Source organism: Thermobia domestica, chromosome 1 (assembly GCF_964235325.1).
Source record: "Thermobia domestica chromosome 1, izTheDome1.hap1.1, whole genome shotgun sequence".
Classification (NCBI taxonomy): domain Eukaryota; kingdom Metazoa; phylum Arthropoda; class Insecta; order Zygentoma; family Lepismatidae; genus Thermobia; species Thermobia domestica.
This window is the reverse complement of record NC_137454.1, coordinates 117,141,805-117,165,603: the sequence shown is the minus strand read 5'-3', so window position 1 is coordinate 117,165,603 and position 23,799 is coordinate 117,141,805. Positions and strand designations below refer to the sequence as shown.

The 23,799-nt window shown below is 35.2% G+C and overlaps 1 protein-coding gene across 1 annotated transcript in view; it reads left to right on the top strand.

Moving 5' to 3' along the window:
• Positions 1 to 23,597, top strand: part of LOC145688256 (transmembrane anterior posterior transformation protein 1 homolog) — a 55,723-nt gene extending 32,126 nt beyond the window's left edge. The window contains exons 5-9 of the mRNA XM_081762224.1: positions 2,181 to 2,316; positions 3,442 to 3,539; positions 6,891 to 7,041; positions 11,439 to 11,608; positions 18,357 to 23,597. Of these exons, the coding sequence (XP_081618350.1) occupies positions 2,181 to 2,316; positions 3,442 to 3,539; positions 6,891 to 7,041; positions 11,439 to 11,608; positions 18,357 to 19,136 (1,335 nt within the window). The 3' untranslated portion in view covers positions 19,137 to 23,597. The remainder of the gene's footprint in view (positions 1 to 2,180; positions 2,317 to 3,441; positions 3,540 to 6,890; positions 7,042 to 11,438; positions 11,609 to 18,356) is intronic.
• The last annotated feature ends 202 nt before the right edge of the window (positions 23,598 to 23,799 follow it).

Below are 23,799 nucleotides of genomic sequence, written 5' to 3'. Positions count from 1 at the left end.
TTAAGTGAGGGCCTTTCTTTGTGAATATAATATGATTCTTTAATTTTTTATTCCGTTGCTGCTTTTGCTTTTTCAGTTAAACATGATTCCACGATATAATGGTTATAATCTCTAAAGTGCGTTGCTAGACCGGATAACTGTTGCGGATTCCGAGATTTCGAGGTACGAACGTGCTGTTATTCTAGTACAAATGTTTCTTTTTGTTTGACCTATATACATTTTATCACACTGACATTTCACCCGATAAACGCCACTGCTTTGTAAAGGGTCAGTAAAAAATGTTTTAAAATGATTATATATTTATCTATAGATTTTGGAGGAACTTCTGAAATTTTGATGTTATGTCTGTGCAATCTTTTTGATTTTTGCTGAAAAATGTGGAACCAAAGGGACACCAATCCATCTGTCAGTTATGGCATCTGTTGTTGGTTGATGGTGGGTGCCGACGATCTTGTGTTGTACTTGTTTGTACCATTTTAACAATAAAGATTTTTGGAAACCATTTTCCTGTCCAATTTGTAATAAATACTGTATTTCCTTGTTGAGATCTTCAGAGAGGTCTGAAAGTAAAAGAGCTCTCCTATAAAAGTTCTTCCAAACATTTAATTTCTGAAGCCATGAATGTGATGATTTGAAGTTGATATATTTTGTACCAGCAGAAGGTTTGCGGTATACCGAAGTAACAAATTTATTGTTATGTCTTTTAATGGTAATGTCAAGAAAGGTAAGAGCACCTTTTCTTCAAGTGCCTTCATAAATTTTATTCTAGGGTGAATTTGATTCAACTCATCGAACAGTTTATTTAATTCTTGAGGGTCCTTGTACAAAATCAAAGTATCATCAGCATATCGAAAATATCTAATACAAGGAAATTTAGGAAGGATATTTGTTTCAAACATGTCCAGTACCGAATTAGAAAGTATTGGAGAAAGGGTATTACCCATAGCGAATCCATCGTCCTGTCAAACAATGGTGTCTTCAAATTGGAAGAAATTGTTCCTTAGACAAAAGGCTATTAGTCAAGAGATTAATTGGATTTCATATGGGTTCACTTTTAGTTTATGTAAAGCCATTCCCACTGCCTGTAGAGCCAGGTCTACTGATATTGGTGGATACATTTCCACAACTTCAAAAGATGCCAAATGGATGGAATTTGCAGCAACAAAGGAATTCAAGGATGTTTTCAACTCCAAACTGTTTTAACCGTGTATTTAACTGGAATATTATATGATACGAGTTTATCATACAGCCATTTTGAAAGTAAATATGTAGGATGATGAAAACCAGCTACTGTTGGTCTCAATGGAACATTAGGTTTATGTATTTTTGGAAGCCCATATATGATTGATAAGGCTGGGTCATGGATTTTCAATTTTGTTTTGATTTCATCAGGAATTATAGGAGAGCCATTAATCAACCGAATGGTTGCTGTTATCACAAAGAAAGGTCCTCACTTAACCTGGATAGAGGAGAAATAAATATTATGTGGAGTAATCTTTTCACTACATACTTTCACCATTTGGAAAGCAAGAGCAGAAAACAGTGAACAGCAGTGTACAATGTCAGTGAGTTTTTATTCCCGTGTGTTTTAATGTTTGACAGAAGATTTGTTTTTTTACATATCCTAACCTTTTAACCATTTTTTAACCTTCGTTCGTGTTTTTTTTAAATCCTTTTTGAAGTCTACCACAGGCTGATGAAGGAAGTTGCATCTTCCGAAAGCGCTACCTGTTGCATGTAGAAGAAAATTCTGCTACATATTTTTTGCTGTGAGTAATAGCCTTTCTACTTTTTCTCATTGAATATAATCACCGCTTGCAATATTGTAAGACTTAAGAAATTATTTATTAAACCTGAATTGTCCTGCACATTATATACAAAATATATTTTTGTTCCTCTTTATTCTACTTAAATAGGGGGAATGGTTATATACACTTCTACACTATCTATTGTTTGGTAATATTGAAAATAAATATTGGTACTTTTTCAGTACCATGTGGTGGATAGATCATATATGTACAGTATTTAAATTAATTTATTTATTAGTATTTTATTGCCTGATTTTTGTATAAGGTACTGCTACAGTGAGGTAAACTGCCCTGCTGTTTTCTGCATCGGTCTGGTACATACACATACAAACTTAATGTTTCATGGCTTAACTTACAGTGTTTCTGTTGTAGGTTGGAGATAGGTTGTTCTCTGCATTTGGACAAGATACTATAGATGCTCTCTTCTGGACAGCTACGGAACCAAGAGGTCGCAAACGAGAACACTTTGGGGTTATATCTCATTTAATTTTTGCAGTATCTTATGTGTGTATCCTTTTCTTGATATTTAAGGATTATCTAAGTATGCAGTGACTCATTTATCATAATAAGTGTGCGATATTTTTCAAACAGTAATTTATTGAGTTAATTTATTGAATATAGTAATGAATATCTTTGCATTACTGCGACTCAGTGGTAAAGCTCTTGCCTGTAGTTTGAGGTGTCGCTAGTTCGATCAGGTCATGTGAGTTGTGGACAATATCGTGTCCGTTATTCTTTTTTTATTATTTATTTATTTTAATCTATCAGTTTTTTTCCCTTTTTTTATTCTCATTCTACTAATTCTTTATAATTGTTCTTTCGTTAATCATCCATCTTATCTATCCTACAGAACATGATCTTTTAATGTGGAAGATTTTATTTAATTTTTATTTATTTATTTTTATAATGACAGTTTTCTGCTTTAAACCTCAGCATTTTAACAGTTATTAAGAGGTGTTAGATACGGATCACAATTATCAATAATTGTAATTATCAGTATCAGTTTTATGGTTGAAGACTTCTTTCTTTAACTTTAGAATTTCTAGAGATGTAGATTCGGAACATTTGCAATTGAGAAATGAGGGTAACAACAGATTTTTGCTGACACTTAACGTCCCTCGGTTATACCCTTTAAGTAAAGGAAACGGATGATCAATGGAAGTGATCGATAATGAAATAATTGGTGCAGTGAAATGTGGGAGGAAACGAGACACGATATTGGCCGCCACGAACTCTCTTGGCTTGAAATAGAACCAGAGATCTCTAACACCACTGAGCCACCGTCGTCATGCGATTATGTCGTACAAACAGCCTCGATGCAAGTTAAGTTGTGACATTATATATACATTAGATCAGCGATGTATTATTTAACTATGAAGAGTATCTCAAAAATGTATGTTGTTTAGATCATAAAATTTTATAAATACCTTAACTAAAGTGACTTATGAAAATTTTTGTGTTATCTATTAACTTTGAAAGCATATTGTGTAGTTCGGTGATATGAATGTTCATGTCAATGGTACTGTTTCTAGTTTTGTTGATTCCTCAGCTTAGCTAATCAGTCACTATTTCGAGTTTCTAAATATATAAGTCACCTTTTGTATAAAAATATATTTTCTTTAACAAAGTGAAGTTCTGCATGGCCTCTTAGTGTTGTTTCAAGCCACGACATTGAATGTTGCCATAAATTCAAACAACAAAGCACTTCTCACAATTATGATGTCAAACAATGTAAGTACATTCTTTACTTTTAAAATATTGTGTTCAGGCACCCAAGTTCAGGCAATTATTCCTATAAACTCATTAGAGATAATATTATGTTATGTGTATGTAGGTAAATGTAGTACAATTATAAACTCCTTAGAGATCATACTATTATGTAAGTAAATGTGATTTTTATAATAATTCGGCTGAAATCGTCAGTTTGATCACGAGGATAAGATGGAGTGTTTGGGTCAAAGTAATGTAGGAGTCCATTATAATAGGTGTCCATCAGTCACGAAAGTCATGAAAAAGTCACAAAATCAGAAAACGGTCATGAAAAATCTAGAAAGAGTCACAAAATCTAGCTTTTGGGTCACGATTTTTTTTTTTTTTAAATCTACAAATATAAGTATAGACTGGAAAAGTTTGTTCTATAAAACGTCAAAATTCACCACCAAAAATGTCTATGGTCGGCTTTAGACGTTACCGAATCGCAAGCATAGCACGCTTCTATCGTATGCATGAAAATTCGACCCAATTCGTACCCAAATTCGCTCTTGAGAATGTTACTAAATTATATGGTTCGGGAAAGAAAAAGTCACGAATTTCATATTGAAATTTTAGTAGATACCCTTATAAGTATTTTGAGGTAGGAAACTAAGGTCGGAAACGCCTATTTCAAACACTACGACATCAGGAACAAGTAAAAAATTGCAATAATTAGTTTGTTTATCGTGTCGATGTAACCTGCTTTATTTTTCATAACATTATCTGATTGCTTAATCATTATTAAAAAAAAAAAAAAAAAAAAAAAAAAAACTACGTCATTGTAAGTACAAACAACTCATAGTAACTGTTTAAAATGTTGACCACCAACCTCGATACATGTAGCACAATACCGTATAAAATCTTCTTGCACTTGCGCAGATATCGCTTGTGTTTGTTGCACTATCAAGTAGGGAGTTAGAATCCTAGCAAACAGGTCTTCCTTGGATTCTACTGGTATTTCATGCACCTATGACTTGATATTTCCCGAAAGAATAATCGACAGGAATGAGATTTAGTGAACTTGCTATTCACTAAATGGGATTTCCCCTTCCAACCCAACAATTAGGAAAGTTGTTATCCAAATAATGGCGAAAATCAACATTGAAATAGGCTTCATGGTACACCCAACTCTCTCACGGACGCCCAAGGTAAAGCCTGCAACAATTCGGGCAGTACAACTCGAACGAACAGCAGATATTGTTGTCCATTCAAACTAAGTGGCAAGAGGTAAGTCCTGTTAGTTGATCTTGTATAATCCCAGCCCGCAAGTAGATACAGAATCGATGCTGATGACAAGACAAGCGAATAGCATGTGGATTGTCATCACTCAAGGCTATTATGACTACTGAAAGTAACATCACGGTTAAAAAGAGCCTCATCCATAATAAACGTCTCTGGATAAAATTTGGTTGATGTCATATTTCTGAATAAACGATTGTAGAACTCCACTTGGGATGTGAAATCATTTAGTCTCATTACTTGTATATGTGATAGGGGTGTAAATGCTGATCTCTTAGTATGCGCAACACACTCCTTCGAAGCGCGTACGTGATGTGCATATTGGCAGAGTTAGCAAGGGCTGAAAGCGTGTGAACAATATGTTCGTTGAGCACATCACAGATGTTCAAAGTGTCCGCTATGGACAGTAATGCATGACAACCCCGGATTATGGATTGGCGAACCCGTTCGAAGATATTTAGGTCATGGCGAACAGTTGCACAGGCGTTACAGATACGCTGTTCCAAATCATTGACATCATTGACGAATAGCATATTGACGAAACTTGTAATGTGTTCCCACAGATAAAAATCCAATGGATCAGGTCCGAAGACCAGACAGGCCAATACACTGGACCACACCACGCCTGATCCGTCTTGGGAAGTTGTTCAGCTTCACACTGAAGTACGCGGAAGCCCGTATCTTATATGTACCACACGTAGCGGAAAATCGCTAGGGAACATTTTCAGCGTACCTAAAAGAAAGGCATTTCCTCCTTCCTTTGAATCTGAGCTCCTTCATGGCTAAGCGGTTAGCGTGCGCGCCTTTGGCGTGGGAGACCCGGGTTCGATTCCACCCGGATTCACAGAGCTCATGTGGTTCGGATTCCACGTTAATCAGTAGGTCCACGTCTCATATAGCCTCGCTGCTGAACGGGAAGCTAAACTAAAATCAACTCAAATATCAACCTTCCTTTGAATCTGTTACCTTTTTTTATTTTATTTTATTTTATTTTATTTTTTTAAATAATTTATCCACACTTATACAACTTATACTAGCATCGATTACGATCCACTTTACATCATTAATCTAAAATTTTTAATACGATGTTAACATATTTTAAACTGTTTAAAACTCATTTTTCTTTTATTCTAAGCACACGTACATAATAATCAAACTGTGTTCTTCTCTTCTTGAAGTTTCAGCATGTGCTTAAATTTAAGCTGTTTTCGCCAATATCACCACATCGCCGCCAACAGAAGCATTTGTAGATAAATACTGCGGGTTTGCTTGCAGTTCAAATCATAACACCAGAATGATTTAAAAAAATCGAATTCGTTCGGATTAAAAACAAAGTAAAAACATAAATATTTCTTCAGACTCCACTGAATACCATGTTTTCGTGTTTGATCTTATACTTATTTAACAATTGCACGACCGTGACATACGTAAGAATAGGACCCACTATAAGAAGTACTAGTAATAATAGTATGGCGATAATAGTAAATGTGATATTTGAATTTGCGGTTTTTAATGCCGTAAGTGTCGAGTTTATTTAAAGATTTAACAAATCGTCAGCTAACTTATCTAATAAATAAGTTGAGTTTTCAAATTTAAATGGAATACTGTCCAATTTCACACTAAATCTGTTTTGTCATTTTGCACTTTTACCAATTTACGAGTCGGTAATGCAGTAGTGTTAAAAATCAAACTATCAAAGTCAATATACTCCACAAAATATGATCTATTTTTCTCAGATTCTAAATGTTTTGATTGTAAGAGATTATTCTGAGATTTTATGGTTCTTTGACCTAAAAAGGAAGAAAATGGGGTGAACAGAAAATAAGGAGTGGGATTACAACTTGGTTGGGGACATGAAATTTGGTGTATGAACTTTTCATCAAAGATCAAATATTGCCCACAGTAACACGGGAGACATTCGCTAGTTTTGTATGTAAAGTAGCTAAAGTTCTGTTTTTATTCTATTAAAAGTAAGCAATTACATTTATTAATCAGTAGAAAAATTTGAATATTTCATTTGTATTTTCTAAATCAAGATTGAGTAAAAATTTGTGATTAATACTTTTGTTTTATTATTTTTTTTTTTTTCAGTTTGTGGAGCTAAAAGGCAGTGTATTTAAGAAATTCGATAAAAATAACCTGTTTCAAGTGTCGTGCAGTGATGTTCGTGAGAGATTCCATTTATTTGTTTTGCTTTTTATTGTTGTCCTCCAGACAATGAAAGAATATGCGTGGAAAGAAGGTGAGACTCGTTGTTCCTTTGATTCCATTGATATAGAATTTATTTTTATTTTCGAACATCGATGGAGATTCTAAAATAAAGAGAAAAAAATCGAATACCGGTTTTCAATGAATTTACATTTTTCAGGCACCTACATGTAGAAATTATATTAATCTCTTTAAGGAAATTAAGTAACCATTTTACACATTGCATTACAAATAGTCACGAACTAAACAGCAAGTAGGTGATTTGATCAACGCTAGCCATATTAAAATGACTTCAATAGAAGTAGTTGATATGCATCCGTTTGTTCCTTTAGAATTGTTGAGTCTGTAACATCAGCTTGTGCCTCAAGAAACTTAATACATCCGAAATAAATGAAATAATGAGGCTCATGGAATTCTATTTATTATATATATATTCCTATAAAGAGAACATTTTTCATCAAGTAAAAGGTTTAGCCATTGACAACTCTTTTATTTCCTTTCTCAGCCTACTATTTCTCCACATCTTTGAAAGTAAGATTCTCAAAGAACAAACTGGAGATTGTACCGTATTATAGATCTGTCGACGATGTGCTTTCCCTATATAAGGAAAGTTTGCAATTGGAATGCTTATTATGTATATTAAATCGAATCTACAAACAGTTTAAAATTTACTATAGAACATAATAATAAAGGTAAACTACACACAGCAAGTATGTTACCAGTGTCCACCATCTGCACATTTGCCCGTTACAAAGGCAAACCTTTGGAAGAATACATTTTGGAGGCTATATGACTCACACATTGGAGTCCGAATTAAGGAGAAGGTTGATACTTGCTGAAGCTAGGTAGTATGAATGGATATCCAAAGTCCATTTTATTAATTTAGTATAATCAGCTTAAAACAGATTTATGTTTCAACTGTCCTGAAACCGAAATCCTGACAAGTGAGTTGGTCTACCGATATAACCTAGGTTGTCAACCGCATTAAATAAGATTTTTAGAAAGAAGTTTCACTTGGTTTGGAGTACAGACACAAGATTTTTATACAATATGGTTTCCATACCGCGTTAACTCTCCTTCTTCTTCTTCTTCTTCTTCTTTTTTCTTTTTTTTTTAAAGTAAACACAGCGAAAGGTTTTATGAAGTAGCCTCCCAGCGAAAAATCAGGTGTTTATGAAGTATAATACAATTTCCAGCAAGAATATATAGATATGACAAAAATAAACCTCAAAATACGGATTAAAGAACGTCTTAGAGACGCCGAAGTAAAATACCCGGTTTCAGGACCGGCGAAACATTTGAAAGGAACACAACACAATATTGATGATTCAAGAATTTTATTTGGGGTTAAAGATAAAAGTGAGAGACTTGTTTTGGAAAACTTGTTTATTTGTCTAAGAAATCCAAAGTTGAATTTAGATCAAGGGTGGTTGACTAAGGAATAGGAGGCGGTAACTGAGAAATATAAACAACATTGGAATAGAAATAAAAACATTAATATGAGTTCGTAACATTCTACTACCAAACAAAACTCCCCGGCATCGTGCTCGTGGGTTTTCTCGGGTACTCCCGTTTCCTCTTACTTTCTCATTGCATCAGAGTTTTCATCATCATTCACTTGCCTTAATCATCGTCTCCCTTAGCCTAACAGGCATAATCGTGAAACTTTGAACTCAAAGATTTCCCTTAAGTAGAAGCTTTGCTTTGTATATAATTACATACTTACTAATTGTTTGCTGAGCATTTCATAGTGTCTGATGAAGCCAAAGAGTTAGTTGGTGAAACTGTAACACACATTTAATTTTTAATGAAAATATATGGTTTTGCTCAGCAAACAATTAGTGTATATGTAATCAAAGATTTCATTTCATTTTTAAATACTAAATAAAAGAATACTCAAATTCAACCCGTCATATTGCAATGTGCTGTTCCACCATTACAGAGTGATCAGAAGATTTGCAAGGTGTCTTTTTGCATTGTTCGACTGTGAGGAGTCCGTTCCTTTTACTTTCTTGATGTTTTTCTTATTCTTTCTTCTATTTTTAACCTCCGTGACCAAGGCTTCAAAGGAGATCCGAATAAATAGTGCAAGGTGTTTTCAGGAATTACAGTTACCTGAATGTAAAATTATTATAAAAATTCCTGAGCGTGTTAATATGTTGTTTACATTTTCTATTATTTTAAAGGGAAAAATTTATTATGGAACTCAAACAGGTTTCTAGAACGTATTAAATTCGAATTCCAAGATATCACTGTTCTTGGGCCAGAAAAGTTGAGGTTTTTTGCTACACTTGCGTAGATTGTTAATTGTGTTGTCTGAGGAGCAGACGTAAGATACTTAAGAATAATTAGTATGAAAGTTTTGCTCAGCAAAACTTCAACATCTTAGCAGTTTTTGACAAGCTCTTTTTCTATAGAAGCAAAACGTTAACGAGCATCCAGAGATCAAGTAACACTGGCTGATGTGTAATATTGTTATATGTTAATTACAGTGGACCCACGGATTATGAACTTAATCCGTTTTGTAACGTTGTTCGTGAGCCAAAATTATTTTTCCCATTGAAATTAATGTAAGTACAATTAATCCACTCTAGCCACAGAAACATTGTATTTTGCGTATTTTTATTTACTTTTTTTTAATTTTGTGCGTTTGTGTGTGTGGTAAAGACTATAGAATCAAAATAATATTATCCATTTTAAAGACAAATAAGTGAACTTAAATAAAACGGTATGAGGGCTTAAAAGATGAAGAAAGAAAAAAAAATCTGAACACAGCATTGTGACAGGTCATGTTTACAGTACATGCTCAAAAACACTATTGAGTGCATGGAATTGTGAGTAATATGTAGAATTCTTCAGAATATTTGTTTTCAAACCGAGGGGTCCGTGTACTGTAGTTCCACAGTATCAAAAGTAACGTGATAGCAGTTACGGTCATAGGTACTCGACTGTAACTAGCCTGTCAATTATTTCTAATCAAGAAGTTTTTGCAGATTACGGTTCCCAGCTTTTCCATTTCGCTAAAATTATCCTCTTTAATATCTCTCGTTAGATTATTTTATCTGCCACTGATTCTTTCGATCAATCATTTTTTACAGTTGTCTTTTTCTTTCCATCATATCTTATGTTGCATCCTTCAGAATACGTTATTTTCTTTTAACGCTTTCACTACCAATTTTTTTCTTAGTGAGAAACATTGATATATGGTTACTTTAAGTTGTTTTCAAACGTATAAATAAATAAATAAATAAATCAAATCTGCCGTTTCGTTTTTCGACGTGGGAAGGGTGGGACATATGTATCCCACTGATATTTTTACGTGGGACCTATATGTCCCAGTGGTAGTGACATAAATTATCATCTTGTATTTTCAATTATGATACGTATATTGTCAGAAAAACAGTTGGGTCGTATTTATGATAAATATTTTACATTTCGGCATCCTTTTCCAAATGACAGTACATGCAATGACTGCTTTATCACTAGCACATTGTTTCTCACTTTTATTGTTCACGTTCACTTCCACTACTGTCTATTTGATAATGTTCATAACAATTCTGTGAACCATTAGCAGGCTTCTCTTTACCAGTGGAACATCGATTCATAGCAATAACATGCGGTAAATAACCACGGGTCCTCTGAGAATGTATCGTAGGACACATATGTCCCAGTGGTAGTGAAAGGATTAAGTAGCGCACTAACCGTCTGTTAATGAAACAACCTACGGATCCTAAACACTTAAATATTTTATTATTTCAAGATATCACAATATATTCCATCTGTGAGCTACAGAGGATGCCAGTGACAAACTATTTAAGAAGAAATCGTGGAGAATTAAATAATGTTTTAACAAATGAACAAGTTTATTTTCCTTTTACTTACTATTCCAGTATTGCTCTTCAGATTCTTACTTCTGCCAACATTCCCTTATTACCTATCCGTTCCATTATTATTTCTGTGTGTATGTACACTTACACAAAATATATTTGCGCCCCTGAATTTTTCTAAGTCCCTTAAAAGAGGAAGTTAGGCAATAATGCGTTCGAAGGAAACAGAGTTGGGGTAATGAAGGATTTCCAAAACACCTCGCTGCTAGTTGTTTGAAATATTCATCTCCTATTTTGTCACTTAATGTAATCATCAGTGAACCCAGTCGAAAGTGCAAGGAAAAATTGGTTCGGCCTGCTGGTGAACCGAGCGTATTAAATGATGTGGAAATAAAACAGTAGTTTATATAATCAAAGGTGAAAGGATAAAACTAACAAGATAACTAATCAGTTAATCAGTTCAAATTAATATATATTCATATTGTAATATTCTGTGTTATTTATTTTGTAATATGATTAGTTTATTTTCTGCCATATTGAAATATTTTTCTGCGATGTCACTGTATGAGCCATTACTAAAAAAATATGTACTTTATCCATGTAGAACGTTTTTGGGTATTGCTTCCTGACTGTGTAATGGTGCTTCTGGCCGAAGTGCTAGTAGACTGGATTAAACACGCCTTCATTACTCGCTTCAACGAGTTACCAGTTGATGTATATAGAGAATATACAACCAGCTTGGCATATGACATGGCACAAACAAGACAGAAACATGTAAGTACTATAGAAATGTTTTCAACTAATTGCATCTTCAGCTATAACCTCCCCCCCCCCCCCCGGTTTCCTGTTATATGGAATCGGGTCTCCACTATCCTACAATATATAAATATAAAACCTAAATTCACCCATTCTTAAGCAAATTAGCAAAAATCTCAGCTCTAAATTTTAAGTTGCCGTTGTTGTAAGTCGGTTCGTTTTGCTGTCAAGTTACCACTGCTGTTTTAATTCAAGTTTTGACCCGTTTTTAAATTGCTGAACGATGTTTATCAATGTAGGTATGTGTGCGTACTGTTGTGTTGCATGTGCACTACCCGAATGGAGGCTCTTATCCGTTTTCGTAAATAGTTAGGTGAGCCACTAAGCTAGTGGAACAAGAGTAAGACGACTAATGTCTTTCTCATGCAATTGAAAAGGTGACCCGGTACTGGTAGAGGACTCACCTCTGATGTGAAGGGTCCCTGGCTCGATCCCGGACCATGTGAGTTTGAGGTGGACAACATCGTTTCGGTGGGTTCTCCAATTTCCTACGTTTTCATTCCACCAATTCCTTTCATAATCATTCACCCATCTCCTATAGCATATAGGGCATAAGTGTGGGATGTAAAACGGAAAGTATTATTATTATTATTATTATTATTATTATTATTATTATTATTATTCAAAGGATAGATTGGCCCAAAAGTAGGTATACAATCTCGTACTGATCTGCTTATTGTATTTGATATCATACAAACAGATAGACCTAGCTTCTTTATTATTTATTCTTAATGTCTTTTTACTTATTTCTTAAGCTCGGAACAGCCGAAGCAAATAAACGGATAATCTAGAGTATTATACTTGATCAATGCAGGGGTGTACCTACTTTTGGGCCACCCTTTTTGATAGTGTTGTTAAATGGTTTTGTAGTAATGCCTTACCTTTAAATCTCAACAAAACACTTTCTGTTGCTTTTTCCAATAAAACCAATTCTGTAATATGTTCCATGAGTAGAATCTTTGCTTTGTATATACTTAATCACAAACAAACTATTTGCTGAGCAAAACAATATATTCACATTTAAAAACTACATACGTGTTGCAGTTTCGCCAACTAACACGTATGTAGTTTCTTAACGTGAATATATTGTTTTGCTCAACAAATTGTTTGTTATTAAACCAATTAAATTTATTATACATATGTTATTGATAAATGTTAAGTATGTTGAATCCATTGAAGATCTTGGTATAATACTTGATAATAAATTTTTATTTAACAAACATCTTGAACAAATTATCTCTAAAGTAAGGAGAAATTTAGTCATTATCAAACGGCTCTCTAGAGATTTTGTATTAATAAAAACTTGTGTTATCTTGTATCTTGCTAATGTTAGAAGTCATCTTGAATATTCGGAACAGAAGCGTACAGTACTTCTATAATGATATAGAATCTGTTCGAAATTTCTTTCTTTTCTGGTTATGCTAGAAATTTTAAGTTTTATTACTCAAAACCAATGATGAAATTAGACACTTACTTGGACTTGAATTTATCAGAAAGAAGAACTTTATGATCGTGAATTATTGCATGAAATTTTAACGGGTATACTAGAGTTAATTAATATTGTTAACTTGCATGTTCCTGACACAACTACTAGGAATCACAAAATTTTTTAAGTGTACCTAACTAAATTGTTGTACGTATCTATAAGTGTTTGTTTTCGGCCAATAACTATTCTCATTTTATAGATATGTTTATTAGAAGATTTTGGTATTATCAAAAACAATTTACCAGACGTCACTTTTCATTATATATGTGAATATTGTTTCTGATATCTCTATGCATGATTGAACTGTTTTTCAATGCAAAATCCTAGAAATGTGGTGCAAATGAAAAATTATGTAGCAAAACCCACTGCATACAGAGTGGTACGATAATACACCGACATATTGGAGGAAGTGATAGTAGACGTGATAGGATTCCCACATTCTGGAAAATCAGGGAATGTGAGGGAAATGAAAACATGTCAGAGAAATCATGCATTTTGTATAAAATGTCATCGAAAGTGAGGGAACGTAAATGTGCAAGTGTAACATTCCTTTTTTCAATCTAACATTGTTTCCTCGGGATTCGTGTTATTAAGCATTGAATTCGTGTTATTATTCAGTTCAGAATTTCTTGTCGCCAATTCTGTCGAGGAATTTGAAGCTTAAAATATATAAAACCATAATGATGCCTGTTGTTCTGGATGGTTGCGAAACATGGTTGCTTATTCTGAGGGAAGAACCTAGACTGAAATTATTTGAGAACAAGATCCTGAGACGAATATTCGGACCCAATGGAAATGGAATTGGGGAATGGCGGAAACTTCATAACGAAGAACTACATAATTTATACGGTTTGCCAAACATTGTTAGGGTCACCAAGTCTAGGAGGCTCAGGTGGGCAGGTCATGTAGCCAGGATGGAAGAAAGTAGGAACGCTTTCAAAGTCTTAACTGGAAGACCAACCGGAAAACTACCATTAGGAAGACCTAAACACAGGTGGGAGGACAATATTAAGATGGATCTCGCAAAGATTGGAATACAAAGTAGAAACTGGATGCAGTTAGCTAAGGATAGAAGTCAATGCGGAGCTTTTGTGATCGCGGCATTGAACCTCTGGGTTCCATAGGCCATAGAGTTATTTGGTCTAGGAATTAATTCGTGCGGGTGGACAAGAGATGGCGCAACGAACGGAGCGTCCCACAGTTCCGTGTATCCACACATGTGTTGCAAACCCCTGTCATCGCGTATCGTTCGTAGTATAGGGCAGTGGATTAAAGCGTCAACAAAACCAGTTTGTAGTTAAGTGAACATGGCGCAATTTGTGCCTGATAAAGTGTTTTTGCGGGGTGTCCTGCTGCATTACTTTAACATGCAGAAAAGTGCGACTGAAAGTCATCGTATTTTGGTGGAAGTGTATGGTGACCATGCTCTAGCTGAGCGAACGTGTCAGAAGTGGTTTGCACGGTTTAGAAGTGGTGATTTCGGCTTGGCAGACCAAGAGCGAGCTGGACAGCCAAAAAAATTTCAAGACGAAGAATTGACAGCATTGCTCGAGCAGGATTCGTGTCAAACGCAGGAACAACTTGCAGCAGCATTAGGCGTTGATCAAACAACAGTCTCCAAACGCTTGAAAGCCATGGGAATGATTCAAAAGATGTCACATTGGGTTCCACATGAATTGAAAGACAGAGACGTTGAAAGACGAAAAACCATTTGCGAATTGCTGCTTCAACGACAGAGCAGAAAGGGGTTTCTGCAGCGAATTATTACGGGTGATGAGAAGTGGATCCATTACGAGAACCCTAAACGAAAAAAGGCCTGGGTGAAACCAGGTGAACCAGGTCCATCACAACCAAAACGAGATATTCACTGTGCAAAGGTTATGCTGTGCATATGGTGGGATATGAAAGGTGTGGTGTACTATGAGCTGCTGCAACCGGGTGAAACTATGAATGGAGAACGTTATCGACGACAATTAATGCGTTTGAAGCAAGCTCTGGCCAGAACACGACCAGAATGGGAGAACAGACATGATAAACTTATTGTTCAACATGATAACGCTCGCCCACATGTCGCAAAACCGGTCAAAACCTATTTAGAAAATGTCGGATGGGAAGTTTTACCCCACCCGCCGTATTCACCAGACGTTGCTCCTTCGGACTACTACTTGTTCGATTGCATGAACAACGATTTGATTGGACAGCGGTTTACTTCTTCAGAAGATATCGAAACATGGGTCTCTGACTGGATCGCTTCCAAGGATGAGGACTTCTTTCGCCACGGAATCTGTACATTGCCTGACAGATGGGCGAAAGTGGTGGCTAGCGATGGACAATATTTTTCTTAAGGTATTTATGTATTTTGTGTTTGTACTACAGCTTCAATGTGTGCGTACCAACCGCACGAATTAATTCCTAGACCAAATAATTAGTTAACATTGTTTCCTCTCTATCACTTGTACAGATTGATATGTGAAGAGGACCACAATGATACAACATTCACATGATGTCAGTGATGCAGTGTTGCTATTTCGTGCTGAGGGAGTGAGGTACTTTGTGTGTATGTATGTGTGTGCATTTGTGTGTGAGACAAAGAAGGGGATAATTGATCATGTAAAAGCAGAAATCGAAGTATGACTTGTCATCTTCATGGACGTCAGTTTTAAGACAAAAAACTACTGAAAGAATTGAAAGCATTAGACAAAGATAAACCAACTTTCAGGCTTGACTGTCGAAACTTTTTGCTGAGCACAGTCGCGAAGATTGTGGAAAGGAGCCCTCTGAAGTACAAACTGGTTCGTGCTCTATCAGCTTTGGACCCCAGGCTACAAAGAACAATCCAGAACTTGCTCAGACTTGGATGAAACGCATCCCATAAACTCTGCATGAGCATAACGGAATATCTGATTCTGTAACTGGGAAAGCAAAGTGTCAATTTATGTCTTTCTGTACTGAAATTCAGGGGCCTCATGACTTCAGAGAATACGAAGAGAAGATGGCCAGCATCAGGTTAGATGACTTCTAGCAGAGGTAATGCCCAAGAAACAAGAATATTCTGATTTGTGGAATGTTGTGAAAATGTTTAATTTGATCCCACAGCAATGTCTCAGTGGAGGGCGAGTTCTTAGCCAATAACACACACATTGTAGAAAACCAGAAAGAAGGTTCCCTGGTAGCACGATGCAATTATGTAATGTGGAAGACTAGAGTCTGTTCCTGTTGATCGAAGAATGCTTCTCTCAGTCTGTTCAGCTCTGAGACGCTATAATGCCATTAAACAGAAACGAATCAAAAATGCAAAGGAAAGTCAAATCAAAGGTGAAAAAAGAAAACTGAGTGCTGAAGTTAAGAAATTGGAAGCAAAGAAGAAACAAATGGAATTATGTTACAGACAAGAACAGACGCTCTCGTAGAACAAATTCAAGAATTCAAAGCAAAACAAAATTCTGTTTAAAAAAGGAAATGTGAGGATTAATATGTCTCAGAGTTGGTTATGTTAGGACTGATGGGGGCCACGGTTTCTCAGTGGTAGAGCTTTCATCTCTGGTTCATGGAGTTCTGGTTCGATTCCAGCTCGCGCCAGGTGAACTTTGTGGTGGACAAACGCCGTGTGCGCGTGTTTTCTCATGGTTCTCCTGTTTCCTCCCACTTCATTCCACCATTGCATTCATTTCTCCTCATCACCGTCTCCTTTAGCCTAGCCGGCATAACTGTGGAACGTAAAACTTAAAAGATTCCATTTCATTTCATTTTAGGACTGATGGTAATAGGTCTCAAGGAGAGTCGGCAATATATTCTTGGGTGCATGTTAAATCGCTTTTTATTGTTTTTTCAAGAAAGAAAAAAAAAAAGCAATGTCAAGGTGTGTGGTACTGTATCGTGCATATATTTTATATAATTACATTATTAATTTTGTGTAAATAACAATTACTAATATTGAACATAACAGATATGTAAATGGTAATTAAAGAAGTGTGTTGGACGGATATGGGGATGATAAAACTTACCCGATATCTTCCCATTTATATTCAAGAATTTGTCAGGGAAAACAAGAATGTGTCAGGTAAAGTCAGGGAAATCGATCTTCACTTTTTTGTGGGAACCCTGCGTGAAATTACGCAAAGGAAAAAAAAAAAATATATATGGATCGAAAGCAGCACCGTTTTCACGTGAGTGGCGTTGAAAAATTCTAGCTTGTTCGAAAGAAGTCTTTTATCTATTTACTTGGACCAAGTTGGAATACATCTGTTTATTTACTAATTGCCGAAATTTTCAGTGGGAAATCCCATCTTTATCTTCGGCATTTTAAAAGCATCTGCAGCAAACTCATCACAGGATATCCATCATTGTGTTATACGATACGTAGAAATATCAAAACTAAATTGCTTCTGCTAATAAAAATATATATGAATACCTCTCTAATATCAGTTACAAAAATTGCACTTGTAAAAATTTGTACTTATACAGAACTACACTAAAACTTTTCATGATATCACTCAAAACTTTCCTGAATTGTGCAGAAGCACTGTACGGTTATCACCTTGAGACTGCAAACAATACTAATTTTCTAGTGAATAACATGGTGCATTCAATAGATTGTCTATTGCTTTTGACCTGCAATAAATATCCGCAAACTAATAATCCATTTTTTCATTTTCTACACAATACAATTTGTTGGCACGCTTTTAGTACCTACTTTGCAGAAAGTTCTAACTGGAGTCCCTATACAGTATTTTTCCGTACTGTTGCCTACGATTCTGCTTGACATTGACATAAACGAACTATGACTGCAGGTTTGCAACTTCAAAGGAAATTTTGTAATTCAACCTATCCTTATTCATCTTCGGAATGAGATAATTAATTACGAATCCGCGGAATAATATAAATAACAGCAGTATCTCACGTTTGATTTAAACACAGTCGGTTTTTCGTTTTTGATGACATTATGATCTGTAAACAGCTAAAAATAATGTTACCAACCAGTTAGAGATTGAATTCCTTCAATATTTGTCTCTACATTATCCCTAGGTTTTACAGTAATTTATTCGAGTGCATACTGTGCTAGGAATTTAAAACATTATATCTTATCTAAGTTTCAGATATTATCTAGCTGTATCTTAAATATTTCCCCTTAAGCTTGTAGAGTTATGTAAAATTGTGAAATATCAGAATTCTTTTTGTACAATTTTACTAATGTATCTAATTTATTTTGTTTTTGGGTAGGCATTTTCTGACCACTCAGATCTTGTGGCTCGACGAATGGGATTCATTCCTCTCCCTCTTGGAGTAGTCATGGTTCGAGTCTTGGGTCAGACAGTTCATATCCAAGGTCCTGCGGCTGTGACGTTACTTATCATTGCCTATTTAGCGTTGACATCTTTTCGAATACTTAACAGTGTGGTGATCCTTGGCAAAGCATGTGATTTGATAGCCCATCATCAACAAGACAGAGCACAACAGCAGCAAATGGAAAAGGGAGATAGCACGAAGTCTGACGGTAATTTCTTAAAACCTGAGCCAAGGAAAACAGCTGTGTCTGAACAAAAGGTAGAAACACTATGCAGTGCAACTATTCTACCTGAGATTATTGAAAATAAGGCAAAGACACCAAATAAAGAAACTGTTTCTAGCCAACCTGTGTGTAGTCTTGGGCCAGCTGCTATTTTCTCTAACAGCACCGTGAGTATTGATACTGTGTGCCTAAATGAGGAAATTTTGGCAAGTGGTAGTGGGGGTAAGTGTGAAGAAGACAAAATAGACGGGAGTGGGGAATCCAAAGTAGCTGTAGAGTCGCCACCTAGTGATAGGACCATAGAAAATCAAACAGAAAAACCAAGTGAAAAGCTTCTTGAGAAAGAAAAATCTCCTCAGGAAGACCAGTGTCCCAAAGAAAAAGTAGTCCCTAGTACAGACATGATTTCTGATAGCTCAAAATTGCATAAAGCGACGCAAGAGTTAGGTGGTGACTCTGTAGCTCGCATCTCTGTGGAAACTCAGCTTTGATAAGTGACTTATCCATGTGTGTGTGTGTTTGTATGTGTGTCTGTCTGTGAAGTATTGCTAACATGATTCTGTGATGTATTGTTGATGATGTACAAAATGAAATGATGACAAAAAACGAAAAGATTTGTTTTATTGATGTTGTGAAAAAAAAGTACTATTTAATGCTAATTGCAAATAGATGCATAATAGATTCGGTTGGTGCGTTAATGGATAAATGTTTACGATCTAAAGTGTGAAAGGATATTTTGTGTGTTCTCTGAATGCAAAACTCAACCTTAATTATGTAAATTTTACAAAGTGCATTAGTTAATGATGAATTGTTGTTCACTCATTCATAAAAGTAACTAGATGAGACCTTCGAACTCAAAGAGTAAATTCAGGACAGTTTTTGTAATTTCAGGAACATTTCATCTCGAAATTGTTCAATGAAGTAAATTTACTTTTGTGAGTGAGTGTACTTATATCAAGTGGTAATGTGATACTGATGTCACATGTATTTTTCATGTGACACTGTAATGCAGGGTGTCTATTAATTATGAAAATGTCAGAAAAAGGCCAGGAAGTCAAAAAAAAACTTTACTACCATAACGTTTTACTTATGTGATAATATTTTCCAGCTTTAGCATCTCGTATCTCTTGGCTGGAATACAACAGACGTTGGTTCCGCATGGGAAATGAAAGGTTCAGTCAATCTTGCAGCAGTATTTTTGTTATAATCAGTAGAACGAGGTGATTTTTTGTAATCAGACCCAAAAAAATGAACAAAATTAATGTTTCTGAAATTCTGATAGACATCCTGTAATATTTCCACAAGTATGGGTCTTTAAGGAAGTACTTCAACTCGGTATATATATATATTGTTGCTATTGTAGTTTTTATGAATGCCCAAGGCAGCTTTGGGATTTGTTATTTGAAAATTGTAAATATTATAACATAAATGGCAACTTTTGATATATGGTGGGAAAGTAGAATAAGCCATAAAAGATGCCATTGATATATATTTAAAAGAAATCTATGTATATCGTCTTTTTAAAAATAGAAAAACCTTATCTTCAGAACGCCATATTTTCGAAATTTTATGATTTTTTTTTTAAAGGGCTTATTATAACGGGGAAATTTAAGGATTTTGTTATCAGTAAAATAGAAGTCATTATGTATCCTGAATTTTGTTTTCTGAAGTCTAGTAACATTCTAATTTCTGTTAAAAAGTACAAAAAAGTACTTCACTGGTCACGTCAGAGGTAGCTTCTGCTAATTTGTTTAATAGAACCTGTAGCCATGATTAGGAACATAAGATAAATGTTATATGCATTTCATATAAAACTAGCGTATTACAAAAAATATCCAATCACATTCGGAATTGAAAGCCGAGGCTTGACGTACTAAATCCTAACGCTGAAAGGCTGTAATTGCCATCACCTCATGTTAAAGCAAGCTCAGAATTGTGAGATAATTTGATAAAATACAAAGATAATGTAGAAACTGATTAACTTTTTTTTTTTTTGGTTGAGATTACCGTATGTTCATTGTCACGTGTCTTCTATTTCGAATCACACAGAAGAACCTACAAAGTAACGGAGAGGAATTGCGTTCAGGTGTCTTTCTTAGATTGCTTGAGATATGGTATTCTCGTGAGAACTACCTTGTACCTACAGATAACGGATTTCAGTAAGATTAGAAGATTGCCCAGTCTACAAATCGTATTTACGTATGCATCAATGTGTAAGTTGGGCACAAAAGTCGAATAGAACGATTAATACCAAATGTTGTGAACCTTTTTATATGACTTGTACAAGATAACCAATTACCAACCTCAAGTTAGTCTATGAAAAGCAAATGAAAAATATACCTGTTATGCATCTAGGACGTCAGTATGATTTCCTTCACGATATTAACAGAGGCAAATATGACGCCATGTTCTGTGTGCATTTTGTGAGGCATTACCGGCGTCACTTAAATGCTTCCCAAATAGCATCTTGTAAAGGATCAGTGCTGCCACAACTTAAAAGCATTGCTGCCACAGCTTAAAAGCAAGAATGTGCTGACACAACACATTCATTGTGTAGGTTGGTAAGGTCTAATCTACGTGGGAGGCCGCAACAATGGCGCAATAACAGTTAATTTTTGCGCCTAATAAAATGCCTCGTGGAAGGTCTCGTCGAGCCATTCGCTGATGATAACTGTGAAGTGTGTGAGTTCATTATCTTGTTACAAAACAATGTTATAATGTCACTCGCTTACAGCTGCGGACATAATCAGGTCTTTAGCATATAAATAAGTCGTTTGATTTATTGATCCTTCAGAGAAATAATGGCATGACAGATGGTTTGAACTTATTCCCTCTCACATTATTACACTCGGAAGATTCTGTGTAACTTCTTGAAAAAAAGTAAAACTTTTCTTTAACCCAGAAGAAAGTATCCTGGCTTCGTGAGTTGCTGTAAATACGTATTCATTAAACTGGAGTAACTTCTGCAGTGCTGGAAAGGTTTCCAGCAGCAATGCGCATAGTCTCGTGTCTTTCCGAATTATGTCTGTTAATTCATTCACAGTCAGAGGGCGGAAAGGCCTTTTTGATGTAGTAATGCATACATTTCGGCACATTACGCTCTTGATTTCATTGCTGATTGAGTTAGTGAATCGTTAACAGCAGCACAAGTTTTCTTTTTCGAATGGAAAATTTCCTACTTTGTGGCGTGACTTTAACACTTCTAATGTTGAAAGCTTTCTTTTTCCCCCGGCAGGAGCTCATGTGGTTCGGATTCCACGTTAATCAGTAAGTCCATGTCTCATATAGCCACGCTGCTGAACGGAACGTTAAACTCAAACTTTCTTTTTCCCACTTTAACAAGTAATCTCTAGTCTGTAGTAACTTAGCTCATGGGCTAACATGACAGGTATGTGTCTCTCTTTTACGCTGAAAACGCTCCCCAATATAATATTCTAATTATAATGTCAATGCGGGAGACGAATTATATAATAACCTAATTTCCAATTTCGTATTCGTAAAATGCGCAATGTGGGGAAACTGCTGAGCTGTTTGGAATGAATTTTTCAATGAGCACCTGCGTTGAGCTGCTTTTTTTTTATTTATTTATTTATTTATTTATTTATTTCATTTTGATAAAAATACATATCCTAAGGGAGGCAATTCAAATTTTTGGCCAAGAATAGTTATCTCATGAGCCCCTGAAGTTAGGGAGGTGAAATTTGGCATATAAATTCCATGTTAAAAATAAATGAACACGTGTTTTAGTGTTTTCGAAATTTTAACTTAAAAGAGGAAAGGATGCATGTTGTAAACCAGAAATAGTTCGTATATACCTTTCAGATATTTCCAATAAACCTTATTCTTCCCTTGCAAAGAACGAGCTCTCAAGCTAGTAGTAATATACATATGACACTTAAAACTAATAACTTGTTAGTCTTGTAACTTCGTGGAAAATAAAATAAACCTCGAACGAGGAACTACAGTTTTGGAACTATATATTTACCAATTGTGTTACAGTTTCGGCATTGCAACAATACCTTCATCAAACTCATGACATATTACAAATAACCTAGTGTATCCTTAAATACAGTGTTAGAGAATAAGCTACGCCCTGTATTCTTATGCAGACATAAGAATATCCCGTGAAAATGCGCCATTACGGGTCAGAGTAGAACAAGGAAAACGTGAAAAGGGCGATAATTTCAAATATTTTTGAAGTATTTTGACGAGAGATGCTTACTGCTCCAAAGAGATCAAGTCAAAAATTGCCATAGCTAAAGAAACATTCAACAAGAAAAGATCACTTTTAACTAGCAGGCTTAATATTTCACCAAAGAAGAAGTTGGTCAGGTGCTATATATGGAGTATTGGACTGTATTGTTCAGAGACTTGGACATCACGGAATTAAAGAAGAAATATTTAAAGAACTTCGAAATGTGGTGTTGAGAAAGATGAAGAAGATAAAGTGGACAGAGGGAGTAAGAAATGAAGGTTTTAAATCGGATAGGAGAGAAGAGGACGCTTTTAGCCAGCATTCTTCGTAGGAAGGCCAATTGGATTGGACACATCTTGCGAAGAAATTGTCTTCTTCACACCGCCATAGAAGGAAAGATGGAAGGAAAGCGAGGAGTGGATGGAAAGAAGAACACAGCTGATCGATGATTTGAAAAATAGAAGAAAATACTGGGAATTAAAAGAGGAAACTGAAAATCGAGAAACATGGAAGAAACATTTCCACGCCAAAACCTTAAATAAATAAATAAAGATCATTAGTCCCGGGACTTGCCAAAGGGCAGAATACTTAATAATAATAATTATAATAATAATAATAATAATAATAATAATAATAATAATAATAATAATAATAATAATAATAATAATAATAATATGTTCTTATATGCAGTACAAAATATACATACCACAGAATCTGACTATTATAGACAAGTTATATCAGTAACACAGTAAATCGTCGTCGGCAATTCCAAACCTGCTATGTGCATTTTGCAGGAGAAGCGAAAAACAGTATCCTGGTTAGATTTTTCGCTTTATAAAAGTGATGTTATAAGTAATATTTGATGCTGCACGTAACTTGATACCTTCTCAAGTAACTTGAGAAGATATCAAGTTACGTGCAGCATCAAATATTACTTATAACATCACTTTTATAAAGCG